This window comes from Branchiostoma lanceolatum, chromosome 18, assembly GCF_035083965.1.
Source record: "Branchiostoma lanceolatum isolate klBraLanc5 chromosome 18, klBraLanc5.hap2, whole genome shotgun sequence".
Classification (NCBI taxonomy): domain Eukaryota; kingdom Metazoa; phylum Chordata; class Leptocardii; order Amphioxiformes; family Branchiostomatidae; genus Branchiostoma; species Branchiostoma lanceolatum.
In genome coordinates, this window is record NC_089739.1 from 3,774,611 (window position 1) to 3,793,790 (window position 19,180).

At 40.1% G+C, this 19,180-nt stretch overlaps 1 protein-coding gene across 1 annotated transcript in view; it reads left to right on the forward strand.

Moving 5' to 3' along the window:
* Positions 1-19,081, forward strand: part of LOC136424183 (mucin-2-like) — a 26,265-nt gene extending 7,184 nt beyond the window's left edge. The window contains exons 7-24 of the mRNA XM_066412693.1: positions 408-585; positions 1,300-2,068; positions 2,454-2,622; positions 5,144-5,415; positions 6,078-6,279; positions 8,348-8,526; positions 9,356-9,557; positions 10,207-10,377; positions 11,781-11,815; positions 12,579-12,759; positions 13,221-13,325; positions 13,708-13,806; positions 14,673-14,716; positions 14,925-14,985; positions 15,830-15,942; positions 16,605-16,751; positions 17,173-17,277; positions 18,733-19,081. Of these exons, the coding sequence (XP_066268790.1) occupies positions 408-585; positions 1,300-2,068; positions 2,454-2,622; positions 5,144-5,415; positions 6,078-6,279; positions 8,348-8,526; positions 9,356-9,557; positions 10,207-10,377; positions 11,781-11,815; positions 12,579-12,759; positions 13,221-13,325; positions 13,708-13,806; positions 14,673-14,716; positions 14,925-14,985; positions 15,830-15,942; positions 16,605-16,751; positions 17,173-17,277; positions 18,733-19,068 (3,368 nt within the window). The 3' untranslated portion in view covers positions 19,069-19,081. The remainder of the gene's footprint in view (positions 1-407; positions 586-1,299; positions 2,069-2,453; positions 2,623-5,143; positions 5,416-6,077; positions 6,280-8,347; positions 8,527-9,355; positions 9,558-10,206; positions 10,378-11,780; positions 11,816-12,578; positions 12,760-13,220; positions 13,326-13,707; positions 13,807-14,672; positions 14,717-14,924; positions 14,986-15,829; positions 15,943-16,604; positions 16,752-17,172; positions 17,278-18,732) is intronic.
* Positions 19,082-19,180: the final 99 nt, after the last annotated feature.

Genomic DNA, 19,180 nt, shown 5'->3' on the forward strand with positions numbered 1-19,180 from the left:
ATGAAACAGCGCCTTTCTTTCTTTATCGTATAGAAGTGGCAACTTGAAATAAAATGTGTTTCGTCTTCCACTGTGCTTGACATGCAGTATTTCTTTCGCACACAGGTAGCTTTTTGTACCGCCCCCTCTCTATATCAAGGGGGTGGGCACTAATTCTGATTTTACTCATTGCTGAGCGTAAATCAAAATCATCTAGTTCTAACAATAATAACCCTGAGGGGTTGTAGGTCAAGAACTATCTTGACCTACTTGCAAAACATGAGCGAAATCAATTTCTTGACCTCTGTCACCGTTTTTTGGCCCTTCACTGGCATTTGCTCTCAGGGTGATTGGGTTTTTATAAGTACAAATGTTGCTGAAAGCAATAGATGTATTACCAGTAACTTTAAACTTTTCTGTGTTTCTAGATCCGAATGATGACGAGACCTATGATACCCTCCGTCAGAACTATACGTTCTGCGAAAAACCAAGTAAAATACTGTGCAGAGATAGGAATGCACCCAACGTATATATGCAGCCTGGAAATGGGGTCACATGTGACGTTGATAACGGATTATACTGCGACTCCTCAAAGAAAACAACTGGGTGAGAAGCCTCTATTTCATGTTCGAATAGGCACTGTATGATTCTAAACGGTTTTTACGACCATTTTCATTTAACAATCTCCTCTAAATCGTTTCTAATCAGACGGCAGAATTTTGTACACATTTTCTAACTGAAGTGATGATGATCTGACATGTCTAAAAGACCACAAACAACATCTTTTAAGTCAACCAGATGACTCATTTGACGTGTTAACATGCGCGATCGTTGCCTGCGCCTGTGTTGCCTACTTATGGTTTAATTCTATCATCTACTGTTTATGTGCACATCTGGACTCTAAACAAACATTTGAGTCTACCAAACATTCTTGAATTTCCCCAGAAGAAAGATTATCTTGAAAATGGGAAACCTTGAAGTCTGTGCACGTGAAGACCTTATACATATAACTAATATCTATTTGGAAAGAAAGGTTGGCTTTGACCGTGACATGATTTTAGCTAAAACTTTGAATGAAATACGAAACCAAGTTTCTTCCCATGTCCATTGAATCCACATACGCGTACAGTAGGTATAATGACCCATTTTACTTTTGACGAATTATGGATGACATTCTGCAAAGGTAGCGTAACTGTGTGTCAAATGACCTCAAGACTCATGCGTCTGTCTTTCTCCTTATTTTGCATTTCCACTGTTTTGTAATATCGTTCAGGTTCTCATGTTTCTCACAATTGTTTCAAAACCACCCACATCTTTCAGTTGCCGGGATTATGAAATAAACGTGCAATGCTGTGAGCTTCCAGCTCATTGTGTTACAACGCTAAGGCCGACAACAAAACCAGCCACAACAACAGCACAAACAACACCAGCACCCACAACAGCAGCACCAACAACAGCAGCACCCACAACAGCAGCACCAACAACAGCAGCACCAACAACAGCAGCACCAACAACAGCAGCACCAACAACAGCAGCACCCACAACAGCAGCACCCACAACAGCAGCGCCAACAACAGCAGCACCAACAACAGCAGCACCCACAACAGCAGCACCCACAACAGCAGCACCAACAACAGCAGCACCAACAACAGCAGCACCAACAACAGCAGCACCAACAACAGCAGCACCAACAACAGCAGCACCCACAACAGCAGCGCCAACAACAGCAGCACCAACAACAGCAGCACCCACAACAGCAGCACCCACAACAGCAGCACCAACAACAGCAGCACCGACAACAGCAGCACCGACAACAGCAGCACCAACAACAGAGGCACCAACAACAGCAGCACCAACAACAGCAGCACCAACAACAGCAGCACCCACAACAGCAGCACCGACAACAGCAGCACCCACAACAGCAGCACCAACAACAGCAGCACCAACAACAGCAGCACCTACAACACTAGTACCTACAACTGCCGCACCCGCAACGACGTGTCCCGATGTCTGTAATGTCATGACTCTGCCCTATGATGCTTTGTTACCACTCTTCCAGATGCTCGGTGGTATCGTAGCTACAATACCTGTAAGTATTTTTTTTATTTTACTGAGATCTCATTTTAGGTTAATTACATGTGTTAAACAATGCCGACCCATGCATACTATCATGTAAAATCCTCTTCTTCTACCTAACCTAGAATATTGTAAGAGCAAACAAATCTACTATTTTGTTTGAAGCTATGGTAGAATCTTAATTGTTTACCTTTCAGGCATCACTATGCTTGCCAAATTCTTACAATCCTGTGGTTTCCAGTTCATTGTGACCGGCTGTATATAGTGTATGGTCGTCCAAACGTTAATCATCATTACATAACCAATTCCTTTCGATCATGGTGAATGTATACAAGTCATGTAGATGTTGTGTGGGGAAACGAAAAGTTGATATTATGATACTTCTGTTTCCCATTTAGTTCAACACCATATGGACAGTCGGGGATTGCAAAACATATACCTGCTCAGACTGTGGCGTAGTTGTCGTTGACAACCCTGAATGTCCACCCCTACTTGGTGGTCTCTGTGCCAATGGCAAGATTCCGCTGTATTTCAGCGATGGATGTTGTGTACATTATTCATGTGGATGTGAGTAAAACATGTCCTTCCTGTAAGTTAGCACCGTTAATAAATACCAAACACATTAATTTCCATCAGGATACATCAGTCAGAAAATATGTGTCCAAAGGTACAGAATTTCACTTCAGGTTGCTTTTATGTCAAGGTTACAATTTAGCCTTTTATATATGAGAACAACCAATCAAATTGGTGTCGCCGGCAGCTTCATTATATTTGCATGTAGACATATGCATAGAGGAAGATTGTCTTTTTAATTTTGTCAACCTTTCGTCTTTATTATTTTCAAACCTTGTTGATAAATGATGAGCTGAATCAGCATGCCTCATGACAACATGAATTGTACCAACAGCAAATACCAATTCATTGGAAAGTTATACATATAAAAATGATGCCATACCTCAAAACTTCTCACCCGATACATATCCAATTCTCGATAGTAATGGTGTTATAGGGGAAGCAATAAGTGCATAGCTATGGTGCAGAAGGACGTCCTTTCGTCCTCTGAAAGAACTTTATTCACCATAGCTATGGGGAACGCCTTTATTGGCTACCTCTGCGCACAGGCTGATGGGAAGGCCTTTCGTAAGCACTTCAAAATGGCGGCTCTACAGACTACTACTGCTTGCTGTGCTCACGCATTCGTGTCGAAATTGTTAAAGATGCTGTACTTTTTGGAGTGCTGACGATCTACGAATTACTTATTGCCTGTCATGCTAACCTTATGATGGTCCTGGCAAGCTGCATTTACAATAATTACCAGCTTTGAGAGAACAGTTTTTTTTTTTTACATTTGGTGGAAAAGTGGAGTAAGTTATTTGTGGTCAGTCGTATGGTCCGTATGCTACATATCATCATATATTTCCACAAGAACTACTGCTATTTGCTTGTAAGCCTTGTGAGTACTGTTTCACCATCAGTTTGCATCAGGATTTTACCGTGCGGAGTACCGCAAAGAATCTAGTGTGCGCGGCCTAGCGGTAACTTATTTGCGACCGAGAAAAAAACATGTTCACGATTGAGATGAAAGAATCGTTTTATTTACAGAAAAACTGAAGTCGCTTTCATGTACCCAATATCGTAAGCTATCCCGGGTTGGAATATGTTTAACCTGCGTTGATTTAGATATGATTTATGAGCTCTAAACGCTTCAGGATACTGCCGTACGGAGTACCTCAAAATATTTAGTGCGCGAGGCCTTGCGGTAACTTATTTGCGACTGAGAAAAAAATAGGTTCGCGATCGAGAGTGAAAGAATCGTTTTATTTACAGAAAAACTGAAGTCACTTTTATGTACCCAATATCGTAGGCTATCCCGGTTTGAAATATTTTTTACCTGCGTATATTTAGATATGATATATGAGCTCTAAACGCTTCAGGATACTGCCGCAAAACATATAGTGCGCGCCGGGGCCTTGCGGTATCTTATTTGCGACTAAGAAAAAAACAGGTTCGCGATCGGGAGTGAAAGAATCGTTTTATTTACAGAAAAACTAAAGTCGCTTTCATGTACTCAATATCGTAGGCTATCCCTGTTTGAAATATTTTTTACCTGCGTATATTTAGATATGACTTATGAGCTCCAAACGCTTCAGGATATTGCCGTACGGAGTACCGCAAAATATTGGTGTAGTGCGTGCGGCCTTGCGGTGGGTGGAGCTTGCCAGAGCTATCATAAGGTTGGCATGACAGGCAATAAGTACTTCAGTGAATTCGTAGATCATCAGCACTCCAAAAAGTACAGCATCTTTAACAATTTCGACACGAATGCGTGTGCACAGCAAGCAGTAGTAGTCTGCAAAGCCGCCATTTTGAAGTGCTCACGAAAGGCCTTCCCATTAGCCTGTGCGCATAAGTAGCCAATAAATGCGTTCCCCATAGCTATGGTAAATGAAGTTCCTTCAGAGGACGGAAGGACGTCCTTCTGCACCATAGCTATGCACTTATTGCTTCCCCTATAACACCATTACCATCGGGAATTGGATATGTATCGGGTGCACTTCTAGTCTAGTCCGGTTTCAAAACAAGCGGGCTTTTTCAGGTTAAGAACCTGTAGGAGCACATCTACGGCTTTACATGCACTATACCGATAGATTGCAGCACACGGACTTAGTAATACATGGATTACATGCTTGCCCGCTTTGCAACTTTCAGTTATTGTTGCAGCAACAATCTACGGTCACCGTAACTTTTAGTTGTTTTTCCTCACAAAACCCTGGTCATACTTCCTGACTAAGAGAGTTTCTAAGCTTTTTTCTTAGAAAATTAACAGCACCTTTGGGGTCACATCAATTTGACTCATCGGTTCACTGATACATGAAGATCTTGCTTAATTTGGAGATTTTACCTTATATCTGAATCTGTATCTATATCGCCGGTATAACCGCCATTCAGCGTAACACACCAGATTCTAGCCCCGCGGTTTCATGCGGACCTTTTGCAGAATCTTTACTGAATTGAACATAACCCCCTCCCCCCTCCAATGTTGTGTTGCTTTAACTGTTGTTGTGATTTCAACAATTTGCTCATACAGGTGAGTGCATTGGTTGGGGAGACCCTCACTACCAGGGCATGGATGGAGGATACTTTCCATTCCAAGGAGCGGGCGATTACATCCTCTCTGCTTCGACTGCGGACAACCTATTTGCCATTATTGGCACCAACGTGGACTGTTCAACTCTACCAAACGCAAACTTCTTCTACCACAAGAGTCCCTATGGTCCAAACGACGTTGTTACCTGCACGGCCGCCGTGACTCTCCTTTACGGGGGGCATTCATTCAAGGTTGTTTATCAAGGTCTTCAGGTAATGAGCCAATTTTTTATGAATTCATTGTGAAACTTTGTTGATGATACAACTCCTTAAAGAGAATGAATTATGTATGTATGTATGTTCTTTGATGTTATGTGATATTTAGCATTTTTGCCTTTTTCCTCCTATAGCAAGTTTCTCCTGTTGTCTTTTAAAGATCATTGCGAATATTCGTCCCATGACGTAATAGTGACATGGGTTACTGCAAACTAATCAGTTTCTTAAATTACATCTTCACATTTATTACTTGACACAAATAAGCCTTACCAAACTCAAGTAAATATATTTAAGGTACAGTCACAGAGTGTTAATTTTCTCTTGAATGATCACTGCTGACACAGGTTTGACTACATATTAACAAGGTTGTAGAAAACCTATTTTCCTACTTCACACATTTAAGTACTGTACAAAAATTCATATTCCTAATGCGACTAGACAAACCTCCCATTGAAAAACACGTCTGTTCTTTTATATCTACTATAACCGTAGAGCGAGGAGAAGTAGAATTTATCTAATGATAGCCATATTCTTTTGCATATGCAAACTGTACTTTTTGTTTTGTTGCGACCTGTACTTAGCCTAGTGTGGCAGAAATGTGCACTAAAGGTCTTCATTCATTCATTAACTCAGAAGCTATTTTTGTCCCTTGATCTCAGATGTTCATTGATGGGCAGCCCACAGGATGGGGTACCTATAACGTGGCTGGGGTAAAAGCCATCAAACAGTTTGGGAATCCCAACGTCTGGTTCTGGATCGAGGAGTACGGGATCTTTGTTCAGTACAGCCATCTTGGCTACAAAGTCACGATCCGAATCGAGCCAGGAGACCTAGCAGCTCATGGCATACATGGCCTTTGTGGTAGGTCAACCTTTACAACTTTAGAGTCCATTCCAAGACACCAAGAGGGTTTTTAAATGATATTTGTAATTAGTCGGGATAATTTTGAATAAAAGAATATCTAAGTCACAATACAGCTGCATGCAAAATTATTCAACCCCCCTTGCATTTTGGACATTTTGGCAAATTGCAGAACTTTACAGCTGCATAATATTACTAAATCATATAAGTGATGAACAGATATGTTATTACAGTCTGATACCACAGCAAAAGTTAAGATTTTTTTCATAGTCCATCCAAAATAACAACTTTCACACAAATAGTATGTTGCAAAATTATTCAACCCCCTATGAGGGGTTGTCTTTAGTACTTAGTGCAGCACCCCTATTTATCTAAAAGCTGAATTCACTTGATGTAGACGTGAACGATAGCTTGTCACAAGCTTCTGGCAGTGCTCTTTGGGAATTTCAGCTTATTTCTCGTAGGTAATGGTCTCCAGCTCAGCAATTTTCCGAGGTTTACGTGTCGCAACTGCTGTCTTCAGATCCAACCCAAAATTCTGAACAGATTTTAAGTCTGGAGACTGTTATGGGTACTCAAGAACCTTCCAGGTTCTTTTTCTGACCAAACATGTGGATGTCGATGTGTGCTTGGGGTTATTGTCTTGCTGGAATGTCCAATGGCGCCCCAGCTTCAACTTTCTAACGGAATTGGTAACTTTCCTGGCCAGAATATCCTAGTACTGGTTTTATTTCATGATGCCTTCAACACGGTGGATATTCCCAGTGCCATTAGAAGCAAAACACCCCCAAAGAATCTCAGACCCATCACCATGCTTCACGGTAGGCAGGGTGTACCTCTCTGCGTATGCGTAGTCTTTCCTGTGCCAAACATACCTCTGACACGAAGGACCAAAGAGGACAAGTCTTTTTGTTTCGTTAGTCCATATAACAGTGTCCAAAAACTACTGTGTGGCATTAGTAGGTTGTTTTGAGCATACTGGAGGCAACTTTTCCTGGGGCATGGCTTCAGCAATGGTGTGGGTCTTGGGGTTCTGGCCTTGAGCCCTTCAGCATGAGGTGTGCAGCGCACTGTTTCCACTGAAACAACAGTTTCTCCTTCAGCCAAATTGTTTTTCAGGACTTTTACAGTAATCATATGGTTCTTGTCCACCTGTCTTCTAAGAAATATCACTGTGGCTGCTGAAATTTTGGCCAAGAATGTCGCCAGGTCCGTTAAGGAGTTGAAGCTGGGGCGTCATTGGACATTCCAGCAAGACAATAACCCCAAGCACACATCGACATCCACATGTTTGGTCAGAAAAAGAACCTGGAAGGTTCTTGAGTACCCATAACAGTCTCCAGACTTAAAATCAGTTCAGAATTTTGGGTTGGATCTATTGAAAGCTGTTGCGGTACGTAAACCTCAGAAAATTGCTAGCCGGAGACCATTGCCCACGAGAAATGGGCCGAAATTTCCAAAGTGCACTGCCAGAAGCTTGTGACAAGCTATCGTTCACGTCTACATCAGGTGAATTCAGCTTTTAGATAAATAGGGGTGCTGCACTAAGTACTAAAGACAACCCCTCATAGGGGGTTGAATAATTTTGCAACATACTATTTGTGTGAAAGTTGCTATTTTGGATGGACTATGAAAAAAATCTTAACTTTTGCTGTGGTATCAGACTGTAATAACATATCTGTTCATCACTTATATGATTTAGTAATATCATGCAGTTGTAAAGTTCCTCAATTTGCCAAAATGTCCAAAAAGCAAGGGGGGTTGAATAATTTTGCATGTAGCTGTATGTTATCGTTGCAAATCAACCAGAGTTATAGAAATAGTATCCGAGGAGGACGTTAGTGCCATGACGATACACACAGAGTTTCAAGAAGAGAATGTAGTATGGTTTATCTTCTCCCTACTTTTGTGTCTGTTAGAATTAAGGAAATATATCAGCGTGATCTTACCGAGCCTGTCTCGAATAAGAGAACTATTTCTATGCTATGTCCTGCATGATTTAGGAACTTTATGAATGATCCCTCTGTATTTAAAGACCCCTGATGTCCTAACTGCTTCTTTGTTCCAGGGACTTGCAACAATAACCAGACTGATGATTGTTTGGAGACGAACCCAGAGCAGTGTGCTTGCGAGTACCTGGTAGAAAATGGACTCGCTCACAAGAATGAGTGCATTTCGACATCACCACCTCCACCGAATGAGAACTGCACGGAACTTGCGGATGTTTGCGATGAATACCTGAGTGCAGTACGTATATCATACATTGCAAAAAAATGTGACATTGCTATAGTATCTTTGAAGGACTTGTGAATTAATGATTAAACAACAAAAATGAGTTGGGACTTACCCACATTTTTGGCTGACTCCGTCAACCTTGTTCACGGAATGAACCCGTCTACTCCTAGAACGTGGCGTCAGAAGCACGTGACCGTAATAGCGGGTCATACGTGCTAGATAACTTGTGTCGCCCCCCGTCTCTATGAATGACGATAAAGCGCCAGATGTCTGCAACTTTACAGAGGTTGATTTCACTTCAGTTTGAGTATAAGGCTGCCGGCTATTCATTCTGACATATAGAATTTTTAAATAATGCAATATACAGTCATGCACTCAGAGGAAGTTTGAATCTTATGTTCTCTGTTCAGATGTTTGGCCAAATGCCCTGTCATATGCATTGGAACGTGTCATATGCTCAAAACATAAATAACTCTTGCTACATCTTTGTTTCATGGTGGCATTGTGTCGCTGTACCGATCCCCCCCCCCCCTCGCCTATGTTCATGACTGGTGATGACGAGTAGAGAAGTTGATTATGCCATGATGAAGGGAGCTGGCAAGCTGCAGAGATATTGGTCGAAAACTGCATTTGCGAGCATGGAACTTCCAAATGAATTACCAACCTGATGAGGCTATTCACAAAGCTCAGAGTGAATATTAATCATATCTCAAGAAGAGGGGAAGTGTGAACATTTACCCCTCCCTCCGACCTTTATCAAATAACGTTGATATAGATCATAGCTTAATGTTCTAACCTTATATAATGTCTCTAACATGCCGATTGTGATTTCATATCCAAGGATCCCACAGAGAATGCACTTTTGGAGGAGTGCTTCAAGTATGTGGATCCGGAGACGTTCCGCCGAGCGTGCAGATATGACGTTTATCATTGTGTATCGGAGTGCCAGTCAATTGAAACCTTCGTCACTACCTGCTTCGAAGAAGCCAGACGCCATAACGACCCAATATGCATAGACTGGCGGATAGAATTGCCACATTGCTGTAAGTCTCCAACAACGGTTTTCCCCTTCGCGTCCATACAAGGGCATGATAAAGGCCAGGCCAATTCAATTTGTTCTTGTTTTTTTTTTTAATTTCAAAAGGATAACCCTATATTTTGATATACATATCAAAACAAAGGACCATAGGGCTAGGGGACATCTGTACCTTGACACCGCTAGATATCCTATGTTTCATCTTGTGCTCTTTCTTGATTTTTTTTACGTCTAAGACGTCCTATAACTAATGAAATAAGCTTCTGCAGCCGTAAGTCATATCAACATGATCTAGGGCACAAATATAACGTTAACTATCAAATTACTTGCGACAAACAAATTTTAGCTACACCAGCCATTTTCTTTCTCTTTTATTCCCACTAAAAACAACGCCCGAAAATGTTGACACTAGTGGTCAACTATCCCATATACGATAAGAGCTACGGATGTCGCCCAGTGAGTTAGTTTTGACTTCTTTTTATGAAGCAGTGGGAGATTGGGTGAAAAATATATTTGGTTGCTTTACTTTTTCTTTTCACTCAATGGACACTGCATAATCTGCAAACAATCTTGTACACTGTGATAGCATACATTCTTCCTAGGTCAGAAATATTCCTTTTCGACATCATGACCAAGGGTGCTTGTCCCTATTTTAGCGTTGAACTGCTCTGGGAGTCTGGTAGAGCGGTCTTGCACGTGTCAGCGGACATGCGACAATCCTACCGGCCACTGTGACGCCAACGACATGATACAAGATGCCTGTTTCTGTCCTGATGGGTATGTGCTGGACGAGGAAACCAACCAGTGTGTTCCCGAGGAGGAGTGCCGTGAGTTTGGAATCTTCTTTTTAACCAAAAAGTTTCGATCCAGAAAAGAACAAGTCAATTGACAATTTAATTTACTGGTGATATCAACACATGGTTCAGGTGTTTATAAATTTTACTGACCTACTGTAAGGCAGAATGCATTTTCAGCGAGTACGGTTGTCAATTTACTACTAATTAGCTTTTGTTTGTTTGTTTATTATTTCGCACATAAAAACAGAAAACAATGATAAATCAATTAGAAATACAATAAGAACGTGCATGAGGAGGAAAGAAACCTGCAAGGCTTATAGAAGCCCTCCTCCTTTTAACTTAACAAATGTCGATTACAAAAATAATATGATAAATAACGAATAAAGGTATACCAAATAATGAAATAAGCATAATAAACAACTATATAACAAAAAATCGAATACTGATAATATAATACAGATTAAACGTAAGAAATGAATTATTAACGAAGACCAGAAATATGTTTAGAAGTAGTTGGGATTTCATAGGAGATGCTCTCGAAGATTACATTTGAAGGTTATCACAGAAGTAAAACTCTTTAGGGGGGAGGGGAGACTGTTCCAGATATTGATGCATTTGAACTTTACACTCATTTGGGCTAAAGAAGTTCTGAATAGGGGGATGAGTAACTTTGAGCTTTGACGTGTTTGGTAATTGTGAAACTGGGAGCAAAAATTGATTAAGTCTTCAAAAGTATCAGGCAGATTATGGTTAATGAACTTGGCTGTGAAAAGAGCAAGTTGAAATCTGTTTATGTCAAAAATATTCAAAATTCTAAGTTTTTCAAATAGAGGTAGAGAGTGCGTGTAGAAATTTGAACCAGAAGCGATGCGTACAAATTTTTTTTGGAGAATTAATATTGGGTGAAGGGTAGTTCTGTAGGCATTACCCCAGACAATATTACAATAGATGAGGTAGGGGTAAACTAAACTGTTATATATCGTAATAAAGGTTTTACGGGTTATAAAGTGACGGATTCTCCCCAGGATTCCTATAGTTTTTGAAATTTTATTAGCTACCATGGCAATGTGGCTTTAAACATTGCTAGAGGAGATTGATGGAGTTAGCTGTGCAACGATTAGGTGAGTTTAAAGGGGAACTCTACAGTTAATAAATATGTAAAATTACCAGGAGCAAGGCGACAGACGCCACCGAAACGTCGTTGGAATAAAACACTTGGTTGTGTATAAAGAGTATTTTCATTCATTGAGTTACCAACCTGATGAAAGTATTCCAGGCTAATGTTATGCAGTCTAGAATTGTTGATAGTGGAGATATCATGATGAAAATACACTTGCATTTGGGACATTTACTGAAATATCTGCCTTCTTTCGTCATCATTGATTAAAGATGCTGCCAATAACATCTTCTATGGTAATCTGCTTTATCTACAGTGCACTGTGTAGACGATCAAGGCAACCATGTGGCGGTAAGAAATACTTTTACTATCATCAAAGGATGTTAAGTTACTTTACGATGGTAAGTGTGCACACTACAAAGATTAAGTTAGAAAGAAACATCTTAATTTAACAAGGGCATCTGTAAAATGTGCTTCACTCATAGATTTAAGAAATTAACATTGCAATTGAATGACAATAATTAATCTCGTTTTTGTATATAAGGACATCACCAATTAAATTGCTTGCTGATTCAAACTTCCCTTGCAGACTGTTACTGTTTGCTTGTTCGTTTGTTTTTATTTGTTTGTTTATTTGTTTTAACGTAACGGTCAACACGTAATAAAACCCGAAGCCCACTTCAAAGTTACTGGTTACATGAGTAAAACTGGGACAGCATTTCTTCTCCCTAGGTCAGAGGTATTTATGATTGAGACAAGCTCGACTCACTGAGAGTGAGGACTAATCGACCTAATATAAAAAGAGTACGAAGGCTACTCTGGAAATTGCCTACTACATTAAGACCGGAATATAGTTTTGATCCACTGCGTTTTTATGTTCATCTTCTAATTAAATATTCTTCTTCGTTGAATAAATTCATCAGTCACGTTTTCTTGACAGTTACGAGAACATTCTTCGAACAGTGACTTAGAAAATGGTAGCGAAAATACGCACCTCCAAATTTTCGACGACTCCTGTCCGTCTTGTTCATGGATATTCTTCTGATTCGTAGAACCAGCACATTAACTTGGTGCCGTCTGATGTACATGTTTGCGATTGCTTCGTATCCCCCAGGTCAACTCCACATGGGTCCCAGGCGGTGACAGTTGCCAGATCTGTACTTGCTATGGTCCCAACAACTTTGAGTGTGACCATGTGTATTGTGACCCGTATGTGGAGCCAGTCTGCGAAGGATACTGTAAAATCTTGAAGAACGTGGAAAACTTTGACCCTTGCTGCCCAGAGTACGAGTGTGGTAAGACTGTCTTCTCTTCGTGTACTTACGTTCACCAACTTTGTAGATGTTGAAATATCTAGATGAGGAAATGCATGTGATCCGATTCATCTAAGCTGACCATAATTTGGCTAGAAAAAGGATGTATATGGCCAACTAAGGTTACCCATCTCTCTCTCTCTCTCTCTCTCTGTCTCTCTCTCTGTCTCTCTCTGTCTGTCTCTCTCTCTCTCTCTCTCTCTCTCTCTCTCTCTCTCTCTCTCTCTCTCTCTATATATATATATATATATATATATATATATATATATATATATATATATATGTTTGAATATGTATTTGTATATATGTTTGAATATATATTTATACATATATATATATATATATATATATAGATATATATATATATATAAATATATATATATATATATATATATTATATGTTTTGATATTTACATTACATAAAAAAGTATAATTGTTTCTAGTCTGTGAGAATCCCTGCGAACCTCCGGATGTTCCCGTTTGTGGCTATGGGCATGTTCCAATCAACGTACAGGAGCCAGACGACTGCGCACCAGTCTATGACTGCAGTAAGTGACTTTGATTTGAACATGGCGTCGCTTTTGTTTTTCAATCATGACTAATAGACTAATACAAATTTAATAATCAATTCTGTAAAAAGCCTTTTAAAATGATATATATATATATATATATTTTATATGTAATCTTCTACTAATATTCTTGTGCCTTTAGCACATTGTTACCAACAGAGTAGTTAATGTTGGCAGATAACATAATTGCTTATGTCAAATGAATGTTTGATTTTCATGATCACATGAATGGCTTCATAATGTATTGCAATCCTAGTGATTTATTCAAATGCCTAGATTGAGTTGTGTGTTGTTATAAATGTAATGTGTGCATATATATTTTCCAAACAAATGATTAACTGTCTATGTTTTAATTTAACAGTCTGCGACACTAGTACGTGTGACCCGACCATGCCTGTATGTAATCCCTTTGAGGAACTACAAGAAACCCCAACCGACTGTTGTTCCATTTACACCTGTGGTGAGTAGTATATGTTATTTTGTAACGAGATGTACTTTTGTTTTAAGGGCTTCATGCTTGAGGTTTTCTTTATGATTGACATCTATGGTAGATGGTTCGCACGTGGCATTACAATGGCCTGGTGGCTAGAGTCTACCGTACATTCGGGATCTCGTTGTTTTAAACTCTGACCAAGTGATAGGTCAAAGAGTTTAGAATGGTACAATATTACTGCTAACATCTCTATTAAGCATTATGTGCACTAATAAACGTTACTACTACATGTAGCCCCGACTGTAGTTGTATGTGTGGCCCCATCAATGGCTATAGAAACGAAGCAACGCCCCTACACATCAAAATATGTGAGAAGTTGAGAGTTGTGCGTGTTGATTGAATAAATTGTATCCGAGTTCTAGTCGATTTCTATTCAGCTGTGTCTGTAAAGATGGAGTGTCTGCCTACCCGCAACCTTTAGGTTTTTGCGTGTTTTTTTTATTCATTATGAGGTAAGAATGTCTTTAGAAATAGTCAGCTGTATCTAATTAGCATTCTGCACTGATAAAAGTTGAGCGCACGTTACTACTAGCCCCATTGTAGTTGCATGTGTGGCCCAGTGGCTATAGAAACGGAGCACCACCCCAACACACCAAAATGTGTGAGAAATTGAGAGCTGTGATAGAGTAAATAAATCATTTACGAGATCGAGCCCCACGTCAATGTCTATTTAGCTGGGTCTATAAAGATGGGGAGTCTGCCTACCCGTAATCTTTAGTTTTCTTAAAAAATTTTGTCCATTCTATAAGTGGTAACGTTATTTGTGGTCATATTGTCTTTAGAAATTGTCATCTGTATCTGAGAATGACTGATTTATTGTTCTTATCCTACAGTGTGTGTCGATTGTCCATTGCCACCAAACATAACATGTGAAGCTGTAAGTTTTCGTCGATTTTTTTAATCACACAAGTATTTAGAATGAATTGTAACACGTTGAAACATTTGTCATACTCTTCAACGTATATTCATCTCTAATGAGTACAATAAAAGATCACATATTTCTATAAATACCATAACGTAAAGTATGTAAAATGAGCTTCCTGTTCTCAGAAGAAAAGTATGACATTCAAAATTTTCTTTTTCAGGGTTATGAAGTAGTGGAGGTGCCTTTCAACTTTGGGTGCAACTGCACTACCAATGAATGTGGTAAGTTTCGTTGAGCATCTACATGCACAATTGGACGAAAATGAGAATTGTATTCCCAACCGTGATCCCTTATGCCGTTTCAGAATCAAGAGGCCTTTTATGAAATACAACAGTAACCATAGCTGTGACCAATTACCATAAGGGACATATTTCAAACTGCTTAAGCACCTAGCGTTATAACTCGTTTTGTTTGTTAGTTTCATTTTGTTTCCAATTCAATTATTTGTATTTGTCTATTATGGTATTTTTTCCTTTTTGTATATGTAACTTTTAGTTATTATTATCATTTGTTGTACATTTTGCAATTGTTTTTATTATTGTTGTAGTTGTTAGTTTAGATTTCTCTTGATTTGTTTCTAGGGAGTCGGCCCTGTAGAGGCTATAACACCTGTTGCCGACTCCCTTTAGATTGTATCTGTAAACTGAATGAATAAAAACAATAAATTCCGAGGATCCAGCTCGAGCCCCTCATTGTCTAGTCTTGCTGCGCTTTGTATTTGTCCATAGCACATGACATTAAGCCTTTGTTTTGGTTTATGGAGAAGACTCGGAAGTTGAAATACCATAGGTTAAAGAATCCAGCGTACTTGCCCGTACGAATGGTGTTCTTGACAAATAATGCGAGACATTGCACTACTAGCTATAGTCAACAGGAAAAGAAGACATTATAAAGTTTGATACTTAACTTCAACACGAAGCAAAAGTTCATCACCTCAAATTTTCGGTCGTTCTTACGCCGACCTTCTTCGGGAGTGATTAGATTACTCCGAGGACGTGAGGAAAAGAAGACATTATGAATAGTACACGACTATTTTACGTATCTGTACCTTGTACCTTTTCTCAGAGCCACTACCAGACTACTGTATCTATGAAGATTCTGACTTTGTGGATTACATTATCGGACTGGGAATTCCTCTACCTCCCGGCACACCAATGCCAACACCAACATTCTACCTGGTAAGGAACCTTAGATTTATTTGTGAAGAACATCAGAGACGATGTAATTGCTACAGAATCGACTAGAAAACTTGCCATCTTTGTTTCAAATACACCAATGTGTACTGGTCGTGGAATAAGCTTTCTCGTGATTGCTTCCCTGAGAGGTACACTCTTAAACTTTTCAAGTCAAAGGTGAAAAGTGAAACACGTCGTGAAATAACAAACATCTGCCATCAAAACCAAGTTAGTTTAACACAAAACATATTGAGTGGCTGTCAATGAGTCTTGTTTGTGGTCAACTGAAGAAGATTATTTTTAAACACTCATTATCATCAGAATGACTTCATGGAAAGAGTTAAATTCTTTATTGGCTCAAGAAACATCCCCAGTGGCGTCGGCGTGGTGTAACGGTTAGAGCATTGGACTCAGAACCAATAGGTCCCGGGTTCGATACTCACCATGCCCCGACGTTGTGCCCCTGGGAAAGGCACTTTACACGACAATCCCTGACGGTAGAGTGACGCCCATCGAACCACTTGGGCTAATCTGTCAAAATGTGTGCCAAAACCACACTACGGATTGGGTGCACCAATGTGCCAACATCTGCACATTGACATCTACCAAGAACCGTTAAATTTGTTTGCTTTTTCATGAAACATCCCCTTCTTTGACATGTTTAGCCTGGAGACGTCTGGACTGCAGCCTTTGAATGTGTACAATGCACGTGTCTGGAAGCAGTGGAAGAAGAAAACCACGAACATGGGGGTACCCTGCATCAAATCGAATGTTACCCTACGGAAGAGTGCAATACAACCTGCCCGATGCCAGTGAGTGGCTATCTTTATTTTCTGAAGTAAATTTTCTGTCCATTTTTTCATATTGTTGAACCATCCTTCTATTATATTCAAGGACTTCATTGCACCGTACTATTTGGTGTTGAAAATCTGTCGTCTTCTAATTTATTTTCTGAAGTCAATTTTCAGTTTATTTTTTCACATAGTTGAACCATCCTTATGTAATATTCAAGGGCTTCATTGCACCGTACACAAATACCATCTTTGGTGTTGCACTACTATTTGGTGTTGCAAAGTTGTCGTCTTTTAATTTCTAACGCACTTCATAGCTGTCAGCCATGTTGTTGTTTGCATCATGTAAAGTACCAAATAGATAGAAAGTGGCAGATAACAAGAAATATCATATTCGGGATGCACCATTTCCTGACTATTTTTGTGCTTGATGCTATTTCAGTGTATGACGTATGTACCAAGCAATCTGCCGGGAGTATGCTGTGGACAATGTGAAGAAATTCCTTGCTGTGTTGTTGATTTGTCTGGCGAGGAAATATTCCATGACGTAAGTTTCTTTTCTACGCGTGTTTTGTTAATTCATTATCAGCATAAAGCCAGACAGCCATGTAGCAGACCCCCCTTTCTGATATCGATTATGAGGGCGACACCATTGGTCTGTCACGCAAGTGCAATCGAACACTTGTTTGTACAATAATTACATTACAGATAGGTGTGGGCTTTTTTAAGAGTTTTTAGTTTTGGATGTCAAAAATATCCGCAGTGAGAAACTTTTATAATGTTTCAATACTGGCATCATGACATTTTTAACTGAATGTCCCCACTTTTCCATGTATTTGGTGACACACGACCTGGTCGGTTCCTATAACTACCGAATCAGCATTGCACTAACTTTTCACTTGTTTGTTCGTTTGTTTGTTTATTTTACAAGACGAAGTTGTGTATTCAGTCTTGTTCAACCGGTATAACACACGATATCATACTTTATGTCATGCCTGGGCCTGATACGGGTGTTCCGGACCGTGTGATAACTATCCGGATCACATAGGGTTCGGGAGTGTTATCACACAGGCTTCCATAGAATATTTCGAATGCATTTCGAGCGCGTCGGTTGCGCAGCCGTCAGAAATTCGAATACCGGATTCGGACTTTGGAATCAATGTTGCTACAGTTTCTTGTTCGAGGACACAAAACTCCCTCAACTTCTGGCACATTCCGCATTGAAATGTGTGTTTTCTCGGGTGGGTGTGACCAAGGTATGACTTAACTAAAATACAACACGTTGTATTCCGCATCACCCTCGGTCCCAGCCCTCCCGCGGGTCGGATCGCGCCCTCCGGCCTACGGCCGTCGGGGCGATCCGACCCGCGGTCGGGCTGGGACCGAGGGTGATACGGAATACTCCGTGTTGTATTCTATATATATCACACGGCTCACACCAAATGTTTCTTGCACACCTAAACCATATCACGTACAAGTCTAACAGTGCTATTATTGAAACTGAAATACCTGGAGGAAGGATGATAAAACATGGTAATTTGCATAGAATAGTGGGCGAATACCATTTTGTGATAGAATGTAGATGAAAATCATATAGCAAGTAGAGGAACTGTACTGCGTATAAGCGTGTATAGATTACAGTTCCCTATTTCATCCACTTACGTGCTGTAGAAACATTCTTATTCCTTGTGCAACTAGACAAACATCCCATGTCAATCTGTCTGTCATGTTCTTCCTACTATAACTAAAAAGCGAGAAGTTGAATTTATTCAATTTTAGCTAGATTATTTTGTATTCATAGACTTTCGTCACGTTTTCCTCTGTGTGTGACCCGGTGTGGAAAAAATACAATAAAGGTCTTTGTTCATTTATCCATCCTTTAAAAGCTACCTAATAGTTGATCTACCTAATAGTGGAATGCCTCTCACAGTTTAGACAATTCTGCAACATAGTTTTCGAGAAACGACTTTTACTTATTCCATCTTCTCCTTCCATCTGCCAGGTGAATGAAACATATGGAATCCCGGGAGACAATTGCACCGTGTGTATATGCTTGGAAATTCCGGGATTCCCCGTCGGCATGCCAACAACGATAGAGCAATGTGCTCCGCATGTTTGCGAGCCTGAGGAAGACCTACCGTGGTTCTGTTACACAGAACCCTTCATCATCGAAACGTACTATGAAGGAGGGCCCAACGGAACCTGCTGTGAGAAGCACAGATGTAAGTGTGATAGTGAGACTAAAGGAGACCAAGATGCGAAAGTTGAATCTGCTTGCGTGAGCAACCTCTTGTGTGAACAATCAGTACAGACTTTTCCTCAGTCCCTGTCATCGTAATCTCCAAGCAGATCTACAAGGTGCCAAAGTCGTATAAGCTAGCCAGAGAAGCTCGAGTCAGCCAGGGAAGCTACATTGGTGCCTGGCTGGACCTTCTCTGGCTGACTGGACC